Source organism: Drosophila elegans, unplaced genomic scaffold (assembly GCF_018152505.1).
Source record: "Drosophila elegans isolate 14027-0461.03 unplaced genomic scaffold, ASM1815250v1 contig_801, whole genome shotgun sequence".
Lineage (NCBI taxonomy): Eukaryota > Metazoa > Arthropoda > Insecta > Diptera > Drosophilidae > Drosophila > Drosophila elegans.
Genome location: NW_024546155.1, coordinates 492,300 through 513,109, shown reverse-complemented (window position 1 = coordinate 513,109; position 20,810 = coordinate 492,300). Strand labels below are relative to the sequence as shown.

The 20,810-nt window shown below is 33.9% G+C and overlaps 1 protein-coding gene and 1 long non-coding RNA gene across 6 annotated transcripts in view; both read left to right on the top strand.

Annotated features, from left to right (window-relative positions):
* Positions 1 to 672: 672 nt before the first annotated feature.
* The window catches only part of LOC108134957 (integrator complex subunit 3 homolog), a 78,058-nt gene continuing 57,920 nt past the window's right edge, over positions 673 to 20,810 (top strand). Inside the window, exons 1-6 of one of the 5 annotated variants that reach the window (XM_041710142.1) lie at positions 673 to 924; positions 978 to 1,588; positions 18,750 to 19,383; positions 19,439 to 19,628; positions 19,695 to 19,897; positions 19,951 to 20,760. In XM_041710142.1, the coding sequence (XP_041566076.1) occupies positions 814 to 924; positions 978 to 1,588; positions 18,750 to 19,383; positions 19,439 to 19,628; positions 19,695 to 19,897; positions 19,951 to 20,760 (2,559 nt within the window). In that variant the 5' untranslated portion in view covers positions 673 to 813. Of the gene's footprint in view, positions 925 to 977; positions 1,589 to 14,782; positions 15,287 to 15,341; positions 15,402 to 18,749; positions 19,384 to 19,438; positions 19,629 to 19,694; positions 19,898 to 19,950; positions 20,761 to 20,810 lie in introns of those variants that run through there. The other 4 variants (XM_041710143.1, XM_041710145.1, XM_041710144.1 and 1 more) reach the window with 4 other exon arrangements.
* On the top strand, positions 6,635 to 9,450 carry LOC121467826. The gene is made up of 2 exons (XR_005977852.1): positions 6,635 to 7,711; positions 9,288 to 9,450. It is a non-coding gene; the product is annotated as an uncharacterized LOC121467826 (long non-coding RNA).

The following is a 20,810-nucleotide window of genomic DNA, read 5'->3' as shown; positions in this document are numbered from 1 at the left end:
TGATTCTAAGAAATTAAGCAATAGTTATCTACTAGAGTAGACAAACGGAAACAATTCAAAGTTAACCCGCGTTCAACACAAGTGACATATAAATGGACCGGCAGGACTTGTAGTCAACATGTTATAATTTTAGTACATTTTTCTGATTTTTGTTTTGTTTTTTACGTCCATCTTATAATCCGACATATCTAAACTCTGCAAACTCCAACCTGAAAAGATTAATTATTTTATTCTTTACACCGGGGCGATCTGAGTACTAGGCTTAAATGGTAATAAATATTTCGTATACATTTAGACTCGCTTTTTATCCGTTTCGTCACCAACTTCAATGAATGAGCAAAATGGTAGTTTTTAAACACAATTTTGCTCATTGATGTATCAGTCCCGGTGGTATATTATTGAATGGTAGTTTTCTCCCAATGCCGTCTAGAGTTTAACTCTCGGGTATCAGGTTCTGCCAATTTTCTTCGTTCAATGCTTATTAAAATCGACATCCGTATGTCTTGCTCGCACTTATGTAAAATCGTATAGTTAGAAAAAGCAATAAGATAGGACAACAATGTAGTGTCATAAGCCCATCAGTTTATATGAAACCTACTTCAATTTGATGGTCTTATGTGGGAATAGGGTATTACACGTGCTCTTCTTCAGGCACCATGTTTAATCTGCCTAGTCTCCTTCAAATCAAAACAGAAAAGGCTACTTGGCTGACGTTGATAAAAATTGTTAATAAGAAGAACATTTTTGAGATATTTGTATTTGTGTTTGGTTATGAAATCAAAGTGAAACAGAGTCGCGATCTGAGCGACACTTATGAAAACTTTACACATACGTCAGGAAATGGATCAGCCACAGAAAAGTGCTCCTCACGTCTCAAAGTTATTTGTCTGCACGGCCGTTGACTGTAAAGATGAAATTGAAGAGGTTCGATCCCTTAAAAATATTCTATACACAAGGCTTTAATTTTTTTTTTTTAGAAATTTGAGCGGTCGTTCATCAATCTGCAGTTGCAAATTGTTGGACTTAGTGATAAGGAAATGCATGACATATTGTCGCAAATCGTGTGCAAAGACAAACAGCACGAAGAGATTTCAATTGGATTTCTCTACATCATGCTTACCGATCCTGTCATGGCTCCAAAAACATATCGGGACGTAACTTTAGTTTCTAGAGACGGGATGAATGTGATTGTTGCAAACCTTACTTTGCTAGTCGCTGAGAAATATACTAAGCTCACGGAGATAGCGCGAAGACAATTAATTTGGGTGTTACGGGAATTCGTTAAGCACCAGGTACTCAGTGTCGAAAACGTTATCTGGAACTGTCTTCGTCAGGCTGGAGGAGGAGATGCGTCCCACAGAAACCTTTTTCTAATCGAGAGCCTTTTGGATATATTTATTGAATACAGAACGTGGTTGGAGGGCAATCCATTCCTCGTACAGTCCACAGTTTACAGTTTTGTGCGTCTTATAGAGGACCACGCCAACCCTGCTCTGATGCCTCTACGTCAAAAAGAAGTCAAGTTTATAATATCGTTGATTCGGGAAAGGTTCCATGATGTTATACCACTAGGAAGGGATTTTGTACGGTAACTGCCTAACTATAAAAACTTTATTAATAAAGGAATATCTTATTTTCGTACACACAGTGAGCAACAAAACTATTTGTACACTGACCACTTCAACTCTGAAATCCCATAAGTTTTTACGAATATACATGTAAACAAAAACAAATAAAGGGGGACTAACAACTTACGTATCCTAATCATATTTAGCATTACCATTTTGTTTCAATTTTTATTAAACTTAAGCTCGAATCTAGGCTTTTTTTTACAACTTTTTCAAACATTGTATTTGTTATTGATTATGACTAGCTTAGTTGCTATTAAAAGGAACTAAAATTCTCAAACAAAAAATTTCTTCCAGAAAATCCTTGAAACTAGTGGAAAAGACATCTGTTATCTTGCCAAAACCATCAATTTCGGCTTAAATTTCTGGTTAAATTTAAGAACTGAAATAACCAAAAGTTCCTTAAAACTTTTTATTTACAAATGATAGAATAAGTATACATATTTTTTCAACATATTAAAGATATGTCAGTTGATAATCTCTCTTATTTTTTTGTATTGCTTGCTCTTAATAATTTAGAAATTATGGGATTTCACTATTGAAGAGTATGGGGTTAAGAGTATTTTTTAGCTTACTGTGTGTAAATAAGAGAAGACGCCAATGGTATGAAAAATTGAAGGCCATACTCTTATCTCTTTTTATACTACCGGCCTCAATAAATTGGGCTTTGGTCTTATATTTTTTATTTCATAGAGGCGGCGTAGACCTGATTTATTTATTGACCTTTAAAAGTACATTTTTGTCATTTGTTGTCGGCTAAGCATGGTTGACTACAAATTTCTCATAACGTTAATAATTTAGAATCTTATGAAACAAAAACACCTCTTAACGAGGGAGTTAAGTCCTGCCGATCGCATCTTCAATATACAAAATATATGATATGAAATTTTGTAACGAAAAATGAATAAGCGTAATATAAAACAATAAAAAACCTTTTTTAATAGTTCCATTCGGACCGCTTTATCCAGTTATTTTGCCTACTCAGGGATGTTATATGTTGAAGGTGCGATCGTCACATCATTTTTACCTCGTTAAGAGGTGTTTTTGTTTGTTTTAGCTTCCATAGGATCAATTATTACACTTTTGTTATTCTTCTCGATACTTTTGCAATTTTAGCAACTTCCGTAAAAGTATTAAAACTTTGGCTTGCCGAAGTTAGCTTCCGTCATCGTTTTTATACCCTTGCAGAGGGTATTATAATTTCAGTCAGAAGTTTGCAACGCAGTGAAGGAGACGTTTCCGACCCAATAAAGTATATATATATTCTTGATCAGGATCACTAGGAGAGTCGATGTAGCCATGTCCGTCTGTCTGCCCGTTTCTACGCAAACTAGTCTCTCAGTTTTCAAGCTATCTGCATGAAACTTTACCAAAAGTTGTCTAACCTTGCTGTTTTTTAATTTTTGTTTTAGTTCTTCTACATATAGTAATGGTAAAATATTTCAGAATTACGGTTTAAATTTCATCAAAATCGGACGACTATAGCATATAGCTCCCATAGGAACAATCGGAAAATTAAATAAAATAAATTATAACTTTGGTGTTTTTTAATTTATTTTTTTAGTTCTTCGACATATAGTAATGGTTAAATATTTCAGAATTACTGTTTAAATTTCATCAAAATCGTACGACTATAACTTAAAGCTCCCATGAAAACAATAAAAATATAAAAAGAAAAAAAATTTAAAAAAATTTAACTTTTTTAAATTGATTTTTTTTTAGAAATTCTTTTTGATTATTTAATTATTTGACAGTTCAAAACTACGTTTTTTATTGCCATAGAAACTCAAATAATTTAGCTGCAAATCCTCATAGCCTTAATGCTTTTAAACATACACGCAAGTAAATCATAATTTCAATGTATTCAATAATATTTAATAGCTGCAAGGGTATATGAACTTCGGCTTGCCGAAGTTTGCTTCCTTTCTTGTTTGTAATATTTTATTTTAAATTTTTTTTTTCCCAAATGTGAGTTCAGTTTTTGATTTGGGACGATTCAGCTATGTTATAACGGGCAGCGCAATTCAACCTTTTTCCGAGACGCTTTTTTATTATTTCTCCATAAAAGTTACAGAACAGAATATTCATTAATTATCATACGTCATACATTACCATTGGTTTTTAGACCGTGGCAGGTATAATTTCCGCAGAACTTTGCAACGCAGTGAAGGAGACATTTCCTATAAAGTGTATGTAATTTTGATCAGCATCACTATTAGAGACGATCCAGCCAAGCACAGGAATATCAGTTTTCTAGTGAGGGGAGACCGTGAGTTTTTACATGGAAGCCATGTAAACCAAAATAGGGTGTCAACGAAAAATGCCGGTATTTTCTATGGTTGTCAAACAACGCTGAATGGTGCTTTAAAGTATTTGTGCGGTGGGTTGCATATGGAGTTATGTTTGCAGGGTGCTATTAACCTGCATCCAATTGTTTTCGAAAGGCTCGGTTATCCCAAACTAAGCGAAAGGCATCGTTAGTAAGGAGTGAAATTGAAACTAATCGCTTAAAAAAAACAATTTTTCAATTCAATTGGCATAGAAGCTAATTTTTGAAGTAAAAATTAAAAAAAAAATATAATTTTTTTTAAATTTTAATCACCTTAAAAATATAAAAATCATTTTTAATAATCGATAGAAGCCAATCGATGAATGGCCTCATCTCTAATGAAAAAACGCGCTTTTTTGCACCAACTTTTTTGTCGACGTATAATGTGTTTCAAAGTTTAAAAAAAATATAATAAAATACGGAAAGCCAACGTCAATTATCCGTTTTTTGTATATGTCCAATTTAACCGAAAACTAACAAAAGTGCTATTTCATCTGTAAAGTTTTAGTTTAGAATCAACGCGAATCAACGCAAGGTTTAAATGTAAATGTATTAACAAAATATTAATAAACAAAACTGGTATAAAATCGTTTTGCCGGTTTTTGACCCTTTAAAAAAACAATTTAAAGCTACATATAAATTCTGCCACTCAGCGTTGGTAGACGTCTGGACAAGCACGCACAACATAACAAAACACAAATTTTTGACTTGATTTTATTTTTCAAAGAGCTAAGCTGGTGGGAAATCACATGTTATAAAAATATGTTCTATGTGCATAATCTATTTAAAATTTTTAAAATTTAAAAAAAAAAATTGTAAAGCGTGAGTCATAAAGGGGGGATAGGGTGTAAGTGGCGTTTTTGTAACCAAGACTTTTTTTTTCAAATAATAAAAAAAAATTTGGGAGCTACAAATAAACAATCAAAACTTGGTTACGACGACTTTGGCTTTTATGCCGTCAGTCGGTTAATTTAGTAATTTTTGATTCTAAAGATATTCTAAAATAATGTTTTGCTTGTAGATACTGGTTGAAAATAGAGCATGCCAGAATCTCCAAGTTGTCCCCATTTAGAAGACTGAGGAGATCCGATTCGCAAAGGGTGGTTTTCGTAAAACATGTAAAACGAATCTCTCTCAGAATAGGGCAGACTGCAATGAATTGTTGACCATCCTCGTTTTCTCGCATGTTGCAGAGGCTGGACTCCTTTCATGCCATTAAGAGGAAATTTATATGTTTTATAAATTCTCCTCTATGTTGGTCGTGGAATTTTTATTTTCTTGCAGAGGGTATTATAATTTCAGTCAGAAGTTTGCAACGCAGTGAAGGAGACATTTCCGACCCTATAAAGTATATATGTTCTTGATCAGCATCACTAGGAGAGTCGATCAAGCCATGTCCGTCTGTCCGTCCGTTTCTACGCAAACTAGTCACTATATCATATAGCTCCCATAGGAAAAATCGAAAAAAAAAATTTAAAAAAAATTATAACTGCTGTTTTTTAATTTTTTTTTTATGTCTTTGACATATAGTAATGGTTAAATATTTCAGAGTTACGGTATAAATTTTATCAAAATCGGACGACTATATCATATACATAGCTCCCATGGAAACAATAAAAATATATAAACAATTTTTTTTCGTTGTTGTAATCCCTTAGCACCAAGACAAATAACACACTGAGATTGGTTTTATATTTAAGATATTATTTTATGAGCTTTTAATAACACACGCCACATGCACAGGAATCGTGAAAAAAGATAAGAGGCAAATTCAAATGTGACCAGATTATAGGTCTGCTCAAAATACTTAATTCAGTGTTGTGTTATGTTATTTTTGATAATAGAATAGGGCTATTCAATACGCCACCTCAAAAACAACATTTCACATGGTTAAACCAAACTTAAAGTTCAATAGTTACTTCATTACTTATTCTAATGTGGCTAGTGTGCATTCTGGGAAGTGCATTTGCTGCAAGGATTGGGGAAACCCAGATAAAACCCAACCAGATCATTATACGTACTTAATATAATAACATCAGATATACAAAATTTAAAATTAAAAAGGAACTTCAATTACTTAACTTAGTTAGATTATTTTTGTTTGTTTTTTAATGTTTCCTCATCGATTAACATAAATCAAATTAAAATTTAGATAGGTACTTCAGTTTAACGAAATTAGATTAAATCGTGTCTTCTTTTGTTGAGGTTATTCCTCTTGGTGTAGTCCCAATTGCCTTCTTAATAACGAGAATCTTCCAGGAGGTAATGGTTTCGTGAAGATGTCTGCCAGATGATTCTCTGTGGGAATATAATCAATAGAAATAATATTATTCTCTATTTCCTCTCTGGAAAAATGATACTTCATATCAATATGTTTTGACCTCTTATGACAAGACGGATTGCTGGCTATGCTTATAAACAACTTTATTGGCTTATCAAATTTAATGTAAATGCTTTCTAAGAGGGGCTTAAGCCATAATGCTTCTCTGACAGCTTTAAACAATGCCATGTATTCTGCTTCAGTGGATGAAGCTGCCACAGAATTCTGTCTCTTTGTATTCCAACAAATTAAATTGGAATTAAACATTTTAAAAAGGTAACCAGATGTACTATTTCTGTCATTTTCATTTCCACCCCAATCTGAGTCGACATAGCCAACAAATAGGTGTTCGTAATTAATATTTTTCTTGAAAATTATTTTTTAAATCAATGTTTCCCTTAAGATACCTTAAGATCTTTTTAAATATTGCAATAGCTCTATATTATTTTTATTAGTATACCTACTTAGGATATTCACTCCAGTATCTATATCGGGACGTGTACAAAGTATTACGTACATTAAACTACCAATTAAATTTCGACAAGGAGCATCGTATTTTTCGTTTGCATTTAACATTTCATAATCTAGTTTTGACGGAAGCGGAGTATTTACAGACTTGCAGTCTTCCATATTAAACTTATTTAAAACCTTTTTAATATATTCAGATTGGCTTAAAGATATCTGATCTTGGCCAATTTCTATTTTCATTCCAATAAAGTAACGTATTTCACCCAAGTCAGTCATTCTAAATTTTGACATTAGGTATTGCTTAAAATTGTTTAATGCTTTTATATCTGATGTTGCTATTACTAAGTCATCCACATATAGTAAGACATAAATATTTTTCTTGTTATCGCCTCTATCTTGAACATATATGCAGCGATCGACGGGTTAATTTTTAAATCTACATTCTTTTAATGCCTGCTCAAAAATTTCAAACCAGCATCTAGCTGCTTGTTTGAGCCCCTAAATGGCTTTGTTCAATTTGCATACGTTTTCTCGATTTCAAATAATTCCTTGAGGAAATTTCATATATATTTCCTCCTTCAGCGTACCATTGAGAAAAGCAGTTTTAACATTCATGTGATGTACTTTAAGATTATATTGAGTTGCAATCGATAAAATAAAACTGAAACTAGAAATTCTCGCAACAGGAGAGAACGTTTCGTCGTAGTCGTCTATTTGATATTTTTGTGTAAAACCGCGTGCAACTAGTCTTGCTTTATATCTAATTGGATTTCCCGTTTCATCATGCTTGAAAGTAAATACACACTTACAATCTACAATGTTCTTATTTTCAGGTCTTTTAACAATAGTCCATGTCTTATTTTATTCATGAGCAGAGAGTTCGACCTTGATAGCTTCGACCCATAAAGACTTATCTTTTCTACTTTGTACTTCATCAAATGAATAAGGAACTTCATTAAAAACAGTGTGAGCATTCATTATAAAATTATTTAGACTTAGATCATCTTCACTATAAGATATGTGTGGTCTATTTTTCAATCTTTCGCTTCTTCTAGTTAAATCGTTAGCTTTATTACCAATTTCGTTTGTTGAAATTTTTCTAGGCTGCTTTCCTTCCTTACTCTTATTCAGGACACTATTGTTATCGCTATCCTTACTTTCGTTCAGGATCACTTGTTCAAAAATCTCATTTTGAACATTTTTATTTATGTATCCTTACTCTCATTCTGGATTTTTAGTTTAAAATGTTCCATACTCCCATTCTGGAAATTTTCATTTACGTTATTCTTACTCTCATTCAGGAAATCTTGTTCAAAATATTCCATTCTCTCATTCTGGAAATTTTCATTTACTTTACTCTCATTCAGGAAACCTTGTTCAAAATATTCTATACTCTCATTCTGGAAATTACATTCCTTCCTTACTTTCATTCAGGGGCATACTTTCCCTGCTCTCCTTCAGGAATTTAATTTTCTTATTATTATCCTTACTATCATTCAGGATTTCACTTTTAGTAGCTCTAGAGTTAACCATATTTGTCTCTGGCAACCATAAATTTCTCATTTTCAATATCCCATACCTTTAAGCCATTTGGTTCGTACCCGACAATTTCCGTTTCCTAATCTTGTTATGCAAACCAAATATTTTTAAATATTTCAAAATCGGCTTTCTATTATGCCACATTTCATACGGCGTTGCTTCGCGATCTCCAAGTGCTCTGCTTGGAATCCTATTTATTAAATACGTTGCCGTCAACACCGCTTCACCCCAAAATGATTTATCTAGTCTGGCACCATTTACCATGGCACGAGCCTTGTCAGTAATTGTTCTGATCATTCGTTCTGAAACTCCATTTAATTGTGGAGTATATGGTAAAGTCAAGTGGTAACTTATTCCTTTCTATCATTAGATAAATACTCCCTACCGTTGTCAATGTATAGATTAACAATTTTAATATTAAAGTGTGTTTCACTTTTTGGCCCAAAATCTTTTACACATCCGACTTTTGTTTTATTAAATAAGTGACGCAATAATGGGTAAATTGACCCACAAAAATTACATAGTAATTTTTATCATCAATAGTTGTTGGTGTTATCGGACCACAGACATCAGAATGAATAACATAAAGGGGCCTATTTATATGCTCTTTAATTTTATATTTAGAAAATCGAAATCTGGCTTGCTTTCCATTTAAACAAGCTTCGCATATATCCTCAGAAGGATTAACATTATCAAGTAGACGAATATCATTAAATAAATTCTTTCTTTTTATTTCTAACATTTTTCCTTTACTTTCGTGCCATGGTTTATATAAATCTGTATTTTTCGAATTAACTTTATAAGCTTTAAATTCAATAACTGGCATATTGTACGCACCTGTGTTTTCAGCAATCGTGACACCGTTTTTGTTCAATTTAACTCCTTTTTCGTCGAATACTATTGTTACTCCAGTCTCTTGTAGCCTTTTGACCGATATCAGGTTCTCTGCAACTTCTCCGCAGTACAGTACATCATCCAGCGTTATCTGATGTTCATTTTTCAGACGGACGACTCCTCGTTTTGTTGCGAAGATATACTCCCCATGCTTAGCAACGGCAATTTTTATTGGAGTTTCCAGATCAGCATGGTCCATAAATAAAGCCTCATCATTTATGAGGTGGTCGGTAGCACCCGAGTCAAGAATAAAATTCACGTTCACTTTTGAATTATTAACATTTTTATTTACACTTTTCAGCATGAACGCGAAGCCTGGCTTTGTGGTTGCAGTGTGCGCTCGTTTGTTATTCTCTTTGTTATTTTCAGTATTTATTTGTTTATTATAGCCGAAACAATCTTTTTTCATGTGTCCTAACTTTCCACAATGATAAAATTTTATGTTATTTACTTTTTGTTTCACGCAAACCGTATTGCGTGTATTATAATTTGTATTATAATTTTTTGTTTATATTTAGAGCTATTATTGTTTTTATAGTTATTGTTAAATTTAGTTTTAGCCTCAGTCTGCATAACCTTTCTACTATTGTCGTTATTAGTGTTTTTAATTTTATTTCGTGGTCTAGTAAACGGTTCTTTACAAACGCGGGCGATATACTTTCCTCTGAAAGTATCTCTATTGCTGTAATTAGCAAATTCGAGATTCTATCCATTTCGTCCATTTTAGCCCCCGACACTAAAAGTTCGCCAACTAGTTCATCAAAAATAATAAAGTGGTTCACTAGAGCCATCTCACTCTTGAGTTTAAGCGCCAACAACCGTTTGCGCACAGATAACTGCGACGCAATACTTTTTCGTTCATACACGGAATCCAGGCTTCTGAGAGTTTCGCGTGCTGTGTTGTCGCTCGTTGCGAAATTCAAGAAGGAGTCACTCAAATGCTCTATCAATATGTTTTTAGCGCTCCTCTCTGCCTTAACCCAACTTTCATCTATTTCATCAGGAGTCTCACTATCAATTACTTTTAATATGTCTTGTTCAGCAAGAAGTGCTCTTATTCAAACTGAATATTTCTCACCGTCAAACGGTTTTATGTTTCGCTTTGATTTGTCCATCATGTACATATATGTATTCACTCGCGTGTGTATAAACTCAAAAATTGTGTTTTTTACTTTTAATTTTTTAAACGAACGTGGACTGGGCCCATAACCTGTTGTAATCCTTTAGCACCAAGACAAATAACACACTGAGATTGGTTTTATATTTTAGTTATTATTTTATGAGCTTTTAATAACACACGCCACATGCTCAGAACCCGTGAAAAAAGGAAAGAGGCAAATTCAAATGCGACCAGATTATAGGTCTGATCAAAATACTAAATTCAGTGTTGTGTTATGTTATTTTTGATAATAGAATAGGGCTATTCAATATTCGTAAATGTCACTTTTCTATTTTGTAACTTTTTTTTTTAAATTCTTTTTAACTTATTAATAAACTCAAAGTTCAGAATTACGCTTTTAATTTTATTGAAATCGGAAAACGTATCATATAGCTGCCATAGGAACCAACGAATAATTAAGCTGCAAATCATCATAGCTTCAATGTTTTTAAACATATACCCAAGTAAATCATAATTTTAATGTTTTCAAGAATATTTAGTTTTTGCAATAGCTGCAAGGGTATATACACTTCGGCTTGCCGAAGTTTGCTTTCTTTCTTGTTTTCAAATAAATTGTGCTGAAGATTTTTTATAAACGCGCCGCGACGCTGTTTTTGGTCTTAGTTATAGTTATAAAAGTTTCCCTTTCCTTACTGTGGTATCTGGTAACGATTTCGGCATGAGTCCTGCTCCACGAATATGCATCATCGAGATCAAGGAAGCAGTTGCATTCGGTTGCAATATCCGTCCATCTAAAGGACGGAAATTCGTTCCTTTCAGAAATTAATTAGCGTGCTACTGAAGGGTGTAAGAAAATATATTGGCAGTCCAGTTTCAATAAAACTGACATAGTTGTGAAAATTTTGTGTGTCGAAATTTTTTTTTACCATAAAAATTAGCACGTGTTCCGCATTTTTATATTTCTGATTTCCCAACACCTCTGCCGTATAGCACATGATTGTTTAGACTGTCGCCTGGAATCGACTGTATTTGGCTCTCGTTTAAACGTTTTTTTTTTCCTAAAATCTTATCTTTTATTTTATGGATTAATCACGTTCCCGCTGGATTCCGTTAAGTTGCTAGTGTTCGTTCCTAGCGCGACGGCCAGTACCAGTACACTTAACTTCCATAATATTAGATTTCCTTGTATTTAAGACGAGGTTCCATAAGCTACAGTACTCAGAGAAGGGAGAAAAGGGGAGAGGTCTGAGAATGCAGCCTTGTTTGACTTCAATGTTGGTATCGAACCAATTTGAAAGCTCTCTGACCTATCCCACACACTTTTATCCTCATAGATATTTGACAGTGCTAGTATGGCTTAAGTTGAGAGTCCGAGTTGACTTAGTTTGTATCAAAGGCTATTTCAGTTCGCTGTATCAAAGGCGGTTTTAAAGTCACAAAGAAAATTATAGCTTTCTTTTTTGTTGCGATTGATGACAGCACGAATACACTATAGAGAAACTTTTTGAGATGTCAGAAACTCACTGAGAATATGTTCCTGGTTAACCCATGTTGTCTTACGTGTTAGCAGGGCTCCAGCACAAATCTTAGCGACTGAGCGGAGCGGAGCGTTTTTGAAAAATTCAGCGGCTATTCTGGCATAATCAGGAGCTTTTTTTTTGCTTTAGTATTAGGACAGCGCTTTCTATTTCTGCTATGCTGAAAGGGGAGTCCATTTGGACTGCATTTGGGATAGTAGGCCACTGAAATCTGTTGAGTTTTCTTTTATGTTTTTTTTTCTGTCTGTTCCCGTTTAATTTATTTATGATATCCCAGAATTTATTGCTGTAGCAAACTTCTTGTAGTTGGCGTTTTTCTTTTCATAAACATTTTCAGTTTGTTATTGCCGTTTTGTAGATATTGACCGTTATTTCTTTTCGTCTTAGTTGTTAAAGGCAATCAAATGAGTGTTTCCGATCCCTTTCGCATTGTACGTCGAACCACGGGTGCTTTCTGCTAAAGATTACGATTAAGTTGAGCAGTTTATTTAACTCAGATGTTCCAGACGTTGAACTCCTGATAAATGCATTTGCGTAACTTAGGCGGTGGTTGTCCTTCCACTTTAGCTTTCGTTTCAGTTTTTGCAGAAAAACTTTCAAAAGAACTTCGATAGGCACATGATCAGAAAGGGGTTGAGCGACTACCAATTTTGGTATCCTGAAAACCAAGCCTTAAGCCAGAGGACGACCAGCACGGGGTTTGAAGGATAGAACCGGTGGCAGTGTAGTTAAGAACTACCTTCTGTATGGAGGAGTGGGCCCTACCATCTTCATTACCGACTTCACGGTAGCTTTACTCTCAAGAAATAATCTTTATTGTAATTTTTCTCTCGGCTACGCAAATCTCTTTTCCATTGGGCTCTATCCTGACAAAAATTACATAAATTGCAATGCATTCTAAGCCACTCAACAGGGTTCCAAGATCGTTGCATTTTAACAAAAATTTTCCAACAAATAACTTTTACGCAGACTTTTGCTGGGTCATTTTTTTTAATACTATGAATACTTTTACATTTTTTTTTTTAATTAAAATTGCCAAAGTAGTTTAATGTTAAATGTAAAAATTTATATTTTTTTATGGTTAACGTAGAACTATGCGAGCAAGTGTATGTCACAACCTGCTGTCAGTCATCTTTTCAAAATCTTTTTCAGTTTTTGCAGTTAATGTAAACTGGGAGGATATATAGTTTTTCGTGTTTCGTGTTTTGATGATTTCGGCGTTTTACTTGTTTATATGTGTACTTCGTTTATCAGCTGGTATCCATTGTACCAAGTGATCAGGAAAGTAATTCACAAAACTTGTTTCATCATTGGCCAGAAAAGTTTCAAAGAGTTTATTAGCGTCTTCTAGTTGTAGGAGTCGTGCTTGTTTGTTTTCGCTGTCGCTTTTGACGCCTGCAGTATTTGGGTTTCCTCTGTTAGCGAATCGACCTTTTTTGAGAGACATTCTACATTTTGCTGAATGGCAACCATTTTTGTGGCAATCGAATTATCGTCAAATTTTGTAGCGAGTTTATTAGCGTCTTCTAGTTGTAGGAGTCATGCTTGTTTGTTTTCGCTGTCGCTTTTGACGCCTGCACTATTTGGCTTTCCTCTGTTAGCGAATCGACCTTTTTTGAGAGACATTCTACATTTTGCTGAATGGCAACCATTTTTGTGGCAATCGAATTATCGTCAAATTTTGCTTTCAAGTATGGATTTCAGATCTCTTAGATCTACCAGGTTGCCTGTGCTCATTGGTGTGTGAGTATTTTGCGACGGAGTGTCTGATCGACACCGTTTTAAGACGCTAGCAGGTGTTGCAGTAAATGTCCTGGCCTGGCCGGTACCCTGAGGTTTAGTAGGAGTACTTGAGATTCCTGACATTTTACATATTTAGTTTTGTATATGATGTCGAGGTGCAGAGGTGTACCAGTATGCTTTATTATTTTTCTCAGATTGAGCTACTGTTTTGCTAGACGTTCGATAAGCAAGAGATTTGAATCCGATTCACTGTGATTGACTCTCAGCTGTTGTGTTCCGTCACTAGTTTTGTTTGCGCTTAAACATATTAGGTTTTCGGATTGTTTTTTCTTTTGGTTTTTCCAACTTTTCCGTCTGTATCGATTGGAGGGATCCGATAGCCAAACAAAATATAATTTTAGAAAATAACTGTTTGAGATGATTGGAAGGAGCCCTGTTCAAATTAATCTCTCAACGGAGCGGCAAACTTTTCGTACACAGAGTATGTGTAATCGTATTTCAAATTCAGGATGATTAAGGGGTTGTATACAGTTTGCATTTAGAAAAATCGATATGTTTTTATTTACTTCCTAATGTTCATATATTTAATAACACAAAATAATTTATATTTCGTTCCGGTGAATATTATCGAAGTTAAACGCAAATTTTAAAAGTCGTTTCGGAGTACTTGAAAGTACAAGTAAAAACTTTAAACGCGTTTTTCTCAAAAATTCGCGAAAACCGAATCGATTAGTTTGCAATTTTAATACGAGATTCTTATATATATTTTTTAGTAATTTATCCAAGATTTTTTCTCACCGATAAATATTTGTTTATTTTAAAGTCAAATCTATTTGTTTTTTTTTTATTTCGCAGGATCCAGCTTAGAGATATATTGGTTCGCTTTTTTCGGCCTTCTAACTGTATATAACCCCTCATAGCCTCCTCCATAAAACTTTGAATTGGCTGCGACGTACCTACCTTGCAGATAGATTAGGTTGAAGTAGAAGCCGAAGAATTGTTGTCTCTGGTCTGAAAATAGCTCAGAAGGTTGGATATAGCAAAAATCCTATTGAACTCGGCGGTTGCCATCGCTGCAACTGAAAGTTAAATTTTTTTTAAATTTCTTTTGAATCGCACATTATTTTATTCTTTTGACTGCGTATTAGTACACAATTTAAAATTTAGAAAACAATTAAACAAACGGAAACTTACTTTTATTTTTCGCAATTATTTTCTTACAATTTTTTAGAGAAATGCTGTATTACCGACCCAAGAATAAATCAATTAATTATTGTGATATATGCTCACAGTGACAAACGGTTGACGCTTTCCGAATATTGAGGAATATATTTTGTATAATGAAATACACAATTTTTTTTGTGAGCCCTTGAAACTTGAAGTTAATGTATTGATGTTTGTAGCACAAAGTTGCGGAGAGCTAAAAATCAAAATTTTCGAAAAAGCTAAATTGGAGAAAGAGGAAAATCTTTTGCAGATGGGAAGGGTCAAATGTTATTTTAGACAATAGTTCCTTTGGCAATATATACACGGTTGAGTGTCGAAATCAATGTTGGGAGCTCAAAAACAATCGCGAATATACAATTAAGATCATCAAGGCAATAAAAGCGAAACCCGAGCTCTGGGATTTGACCAACAAAATCCACTGCAATGTATGTATCTTAGGAAGTGCATGACAATCTGTTGGTGCTTCAATAGAAAAGCAAGGTAAGGAATTCGCATCCATATTCATTTGAAGTATTATACTAGGATTATATTCAAGTCTGTTACTGAGAATATCCATTCCAAACTGCGTTGCTGAGAAAACATCACGTTCACTGCCGTAAGTTCTAACGTTTATATAAGTGAGTGTACTTCGCATAACAAGCGGCCATTAGAACTTTTGAATGAAATCCTTTACAGTTTTGAAAGGCACTACCACTGTTTGCCGGTGATCGAACTGCAATATGCCATCCACGGCCATCCAACAGGAGATACTTTAATCAATATTTTTTTTTGTAACTACATGTTTTTATATAAAACCATTGTTTTTAAAAAATGTATTGTCTTCTATATATTTATTATTATTATTATTAGTATCGAGGTGTTTAGTGTACCGCGACCTGTAAGATCTATTGTACCCCCATTCAGAACCTACAGCTCAGATATCAACCCACTTCCTCGAATAAAGTCAAGGAGTTTTAATGGATTGATTATTCCTAGGAACTCAGGTGTAAGAGTTCTGGTTCCTAAGATTTTACATCTTATACTTGCTAACGCCGGACAGTCTGCGATGATGTGTTTAGAGGTTTCGTCCTCTATGTCGTAGAATCTGCAAGTCCTACTACTGGTTATTCCCATCTTACCTAGGTGACTTTTCAGTCTACAGTGCCCGGTTAGTAATCCGGTAACGATCCTAAGTGAATTTTTCCCTCGTTGAATAAGTTCCTTGAACCTCTTCTTGTTGTAGTTATTTAATTGAGTTTTGGCTTGCCTTAGGCCTGGGGTATTCCTCCAGTGTTCTTGCTTCATGTCGCCTTTCTCTTTCCTTCTATATATTTAAACTTTAAGCTAAAGTAATTAATGTATGATTTGATTGATTTGTTTCTTACAACTTCTAAGAAAATGTTTTGATTTTTAATTTTTCAAATATTGAAATTTTATAAAGGCAAATATTGAGGTGGTTTTGGTATTCAAAATTGAGACGTATCTTAATTCTGGCATGTCTTCAATTAAAAGAGATGGCTATTACTAAAAGTTAAAGTATTTAATTAATTTGGGACATTGTATAACGTATCTTAACTATTCTTCTTACAGGAGTTTGATAAGTCAATCGTGACTGTTGTTATTCTATAAACTGTTTTAAATTGCATATTTTTGATTACTTTTTTTTTTGTTGCTAAAACTAATACTGTTAAGATTTTCTTCAATTGTTGTTTTTATTGTTACTAAAACTAACAGTGTTAAGATTTTTCTTCAATCGGTGATTAGGATTTCAGGAAACCTATTTTTCCAACCGGATCCAATCCAGTTAAAAGATTTTAATTGCGTCAAATGTGTCATATGTTTGGGTCATTTTATTCTACTATTTTCTTTAGTTTTGAGCCTACCTTACATTTAAATTGTCAAAAATTTCAGGACCTGAATGAAGAGTATCTTATCATAGGTTTGTATAAAGTGTCTTTAAATCTGACTTCACGTGATCTGTTAATTTCTATTTAAAATTTCTGTTTTGTGCTAATTAAGACATTATCTAAAGCAGTCAAAACTTAATTATTTCTGCTGAATAAATAGTCTATCTAGAGTCCGGTGGTCCGACAGTCCGTCCGTATGAAAGTCGAGAACTCGGTAACTATACCGCCAGAGATTTGGGATTTATAATGCAGGACCACTGAACACGTCTGTCCTTTACTCTGGAACATGTAAGACTGTAGCTGTTGTACTCTGTGCGTGTGTTTTGGACATATCTATCGAATTATTCCAATTTAAAGTATCCGCTGGATAGTTATTTATTTTTAAATTAGTTAACAAAGTAACGGGTATCTGAAAGTCGAGTTAAGCATCCTTTTTGGTTTATTTTGAAGCCTTTTACCGTTTGAGCTTAACTCGACTAAGATAACTTAGATCATACTATTTTTATATACCTATAATTTAATGAATCAGTAATTAGGTTGTTAATAACACTGTGCAAAAAAATCATGCGACTGTATAGATCTAAAATCTCGGTGGGCTGAACATGACGTCGTTCTTGGAATTTTTTCCATCCCCCTGTTTTCGAGAATAAATATCTTAAGGAAACAAAAATTACGATTTCACGGGTTCTATGATTTTAGATAACGGCCCTACTGAATTTTTCTGCCTAAACCTATGATTTTTTTGCTACAGTGCAACTACTTGACTAAGGATCCTCATACCCAAAAGAGTCGAGAGTCTTTTTAAATATGTTATGTATGAAAAAGAATGCAATCATTTCAAAAGACCTAAAAGCCCTTTGTTTAAGTGTTCCTTTTATTTTGATATGCCTTCAAAATTCATGTAAAATTTTACATGATTGACATAAAATTGTAGTAATTTAACACGATTGACATAAAATTGTAGTAATTTAACATGATTGACATAAAATTGTAGTAATTTTACTTTACAGGGTTGAGAAACCTTTCTTCCAACCAAAGTGGCTTCTGCTGCTTCTGAATGCGGAATTGAAAAAATAACAAATAATTAAAATTACCCTAAATATGAATTTTACCGAAGATAAGCTGGCAACACTTATTTAATTGAATCGATTTGATCCGATTTGTACCGATGCGAAAAGACGTATTGCTCTTAATTTTTCATTACCAAATGAGTCAATATGCCAGACATATTCTGCTACATATGCGGGAGGTTCACTGCAAAAAAGCTAAGACGAAAAATGTGGAAAGTATTTAATTTAAAGTATTTGAAATACTTAAATTCCGAATTCGAAATGACTAATCTGGATAAGGCATGGGTTTCTCATCTGTAACCGCACCGTGCTCGAACAAAACCCGTTTTCCATTTTCCGTACCAATGTCTGCGTCCCGTGCTGATCCTCTATGAGCGCGTCGAAAAAAAAACGTTTCCATTTTCCGTACCTATGACTTGGCGAGAGCCAGTGTCGCATGAAGGTTGTTATTTTTTCCATTCCGCACTTAGAAACTGCTGCGGCCACTATGGTTTGAAAAAAGGCTTCTAACCCTGTCATGTTAAATAACTACAACTTTATGTAAATCATGTAAAACAAAAGGCTATTAGGTCTATTGAAGTGGATGCATTCTTTTTCATCCGTAAATTTTTTTTAAAAATCTAGTTTTTGCTATGAGGACCCTTACTCAAAAAGTTGCACTGTAGGCAGTAAAATTCAGTGCGGCTGTTGTTTAGAATCAAAGAATGATCAAATTTTTTCGAAAACTGAAGGTGTTAGAGAAATTCCAAGAATGAGGTCGTGTTCATCACAACGAGATTTAGTAGGCATATATAGTCGCACTTATGTATATTTTCATCATCGTAGTTCAATAAAAAATTGTCCTTACCTTCTAAATAGCTCTTAAGCAATCCGATGGAAGAATTGGTAGTTTCTGTAAGCAAAAATTTGATGAAAACAGCATATTTTTCTTCTTTGCAAGTGATAGGAATAAGTAATTTTACCTTTAACCTTTGTGTTTCAAAACAGCCTCCTACAAAACGTAGCCCGCATTCCGGAATTCGAACAACTTTGGCGTGATATTCTTTTTAATCCAAAATGTTTACACCCAACATTCAACGGAATTTGGCACTTACTACAAGTTCGAACAAGTCGTCGGTTTCTACAATGTCGTCTTCTACCAGATATGGAACGAAAAATAAGTTTTTTGGCATCGTCTGTAAAATTTGGCAATCAAAAAAAATACCAAGATTGGTTTCAAGACAAATATTTCGCAACACCTGAGTCTCACAGCTTACGCTCAGATCTTATTCGTTTTATAATAAATGTAATTCATCCGACTAACGACATGCTGTGCTCGGATATTATACCGCGATGGGCAATTATAGGCTGGTTAATCTCATCGTGCACAAATCCAATTGCTTCAGCCAATGCAAAGCTGTCATTGTTTTATGATTGGTTATTTTTCGATCCCTCTAAAGATAATATTATGAACATTGAGCCTGGGATTCTAGTTATGTACCACTCTATAAGAAATCATCCTTTTGTCAGTAGTACGCTTTTGGATTTCCTATGCCGAATTACAAAAAATTTTTATGTAAATCATGAAGATAAAATCCGAATGGGCGTTTACAATTCATTAAAACTAATTCTGGACAAGCAGGTAATTTGATAAATATAAAAACCCTTTTAAATGCAATAATTCTTTTTAAATTCAGGTGATACCAAACATACAACCGCTTTTTGAGTCACCAAAGCTTGACAGAGAACTTCGTAGTTTAATACGAGAAAACTTTAGAGAGTTTTTAGCTCCAGGTGCTAGTCTTAATCAACCAATGTACCCTTTATTGCATCCAAATCAGACTCACAATTTAAAAAAAGAGATAGATCAGAGATTTTTACATGAAGGTTAGTATAAGTATTACCATACATATGTTTAATGAGAAAATAATTTTGCTTAATATTTTTTGGCAGAAAACGTTGATTTACTTGGAACTAGAGTTATCAATAATGCTGAAACAGCCTTATTATTGGTAGATGAGGACAAAAAGTTAGCACTGGTGCCAGCGGATCTAGAAGTTGAAGATGTTTTTAACATCGAGGATGCTGAAAGTTTCGGAAAACTTTATAAAATCGAGGAGAATACTGATGACGATGACGACTTGCCTCTTTCAAAGGTTATTAATCATCAAACAACTTTCTTTAGATCTAACTCAAAAATTTCTTTCAGGTCAGATTAAAAGAAAAGCCAAAGGTTGAACTAGCAGAAGCAATAGCTGATTCATTTGAAACATTTATTACAAAGCGGAATTCATACACTTGGGAGGCATTTTTAAAAGATTTTCGGTCTTTGCCAGCCTCTGCCGTTGAAGAGTTTCAGCTTAATTATGTGATATCAAATACTGTTTTAATACTGCGTGAGACATTACCACAGCAGAATATATTTTCGGAAAGCAAGACCGAAGAAAAACTTTTAGCCAAGAGTATTAGTTATCCCTTGTATGGCTTGTTTCGTTTTCTTTATGAAAACGATGAAAAAAACAAAAAGCCGTTTCAAACTTTATTGTCCGAAATATGTGATCGCATACCTGAAATTGGATACTTGTTTCTGTATTTTATGAAAATATATTATAAGCTTCAAGCGCGCAAAAATTCCCAGCAGTCATATCAGTTTAAAACAAGTATTTATCGACAAATTTGCGATGCGATAAATGATAAGATCGGCAATTGCCTGGTCCGAGACCTCGATCTGCTTGAAAAAGAAAACACTATCATATACTTGTGGCTCCTTCCTGACATATATAGAGAGTTTAAGTCGATAGCCGTTAATAATACTGATATTTTGCGAATAACGCTGCGCTGCATAGATGCAAAAAATGTGCGTGACATAATATACTCAGTCGCACAAGGAAAACTTACAATATTTAAACAGGATGGACTCATTGATTGTATTAGAGAAAGTCTTGAGTTTGAAACTTATGAACAATTTTGCCTATGGCAAATTGTTCAAGCTCACGATGTATCCCTCAAGAGTATTCAGGTATGAATTCATTTTCAATATTTCTTCAAAAATATATTGGATTTTCTCTG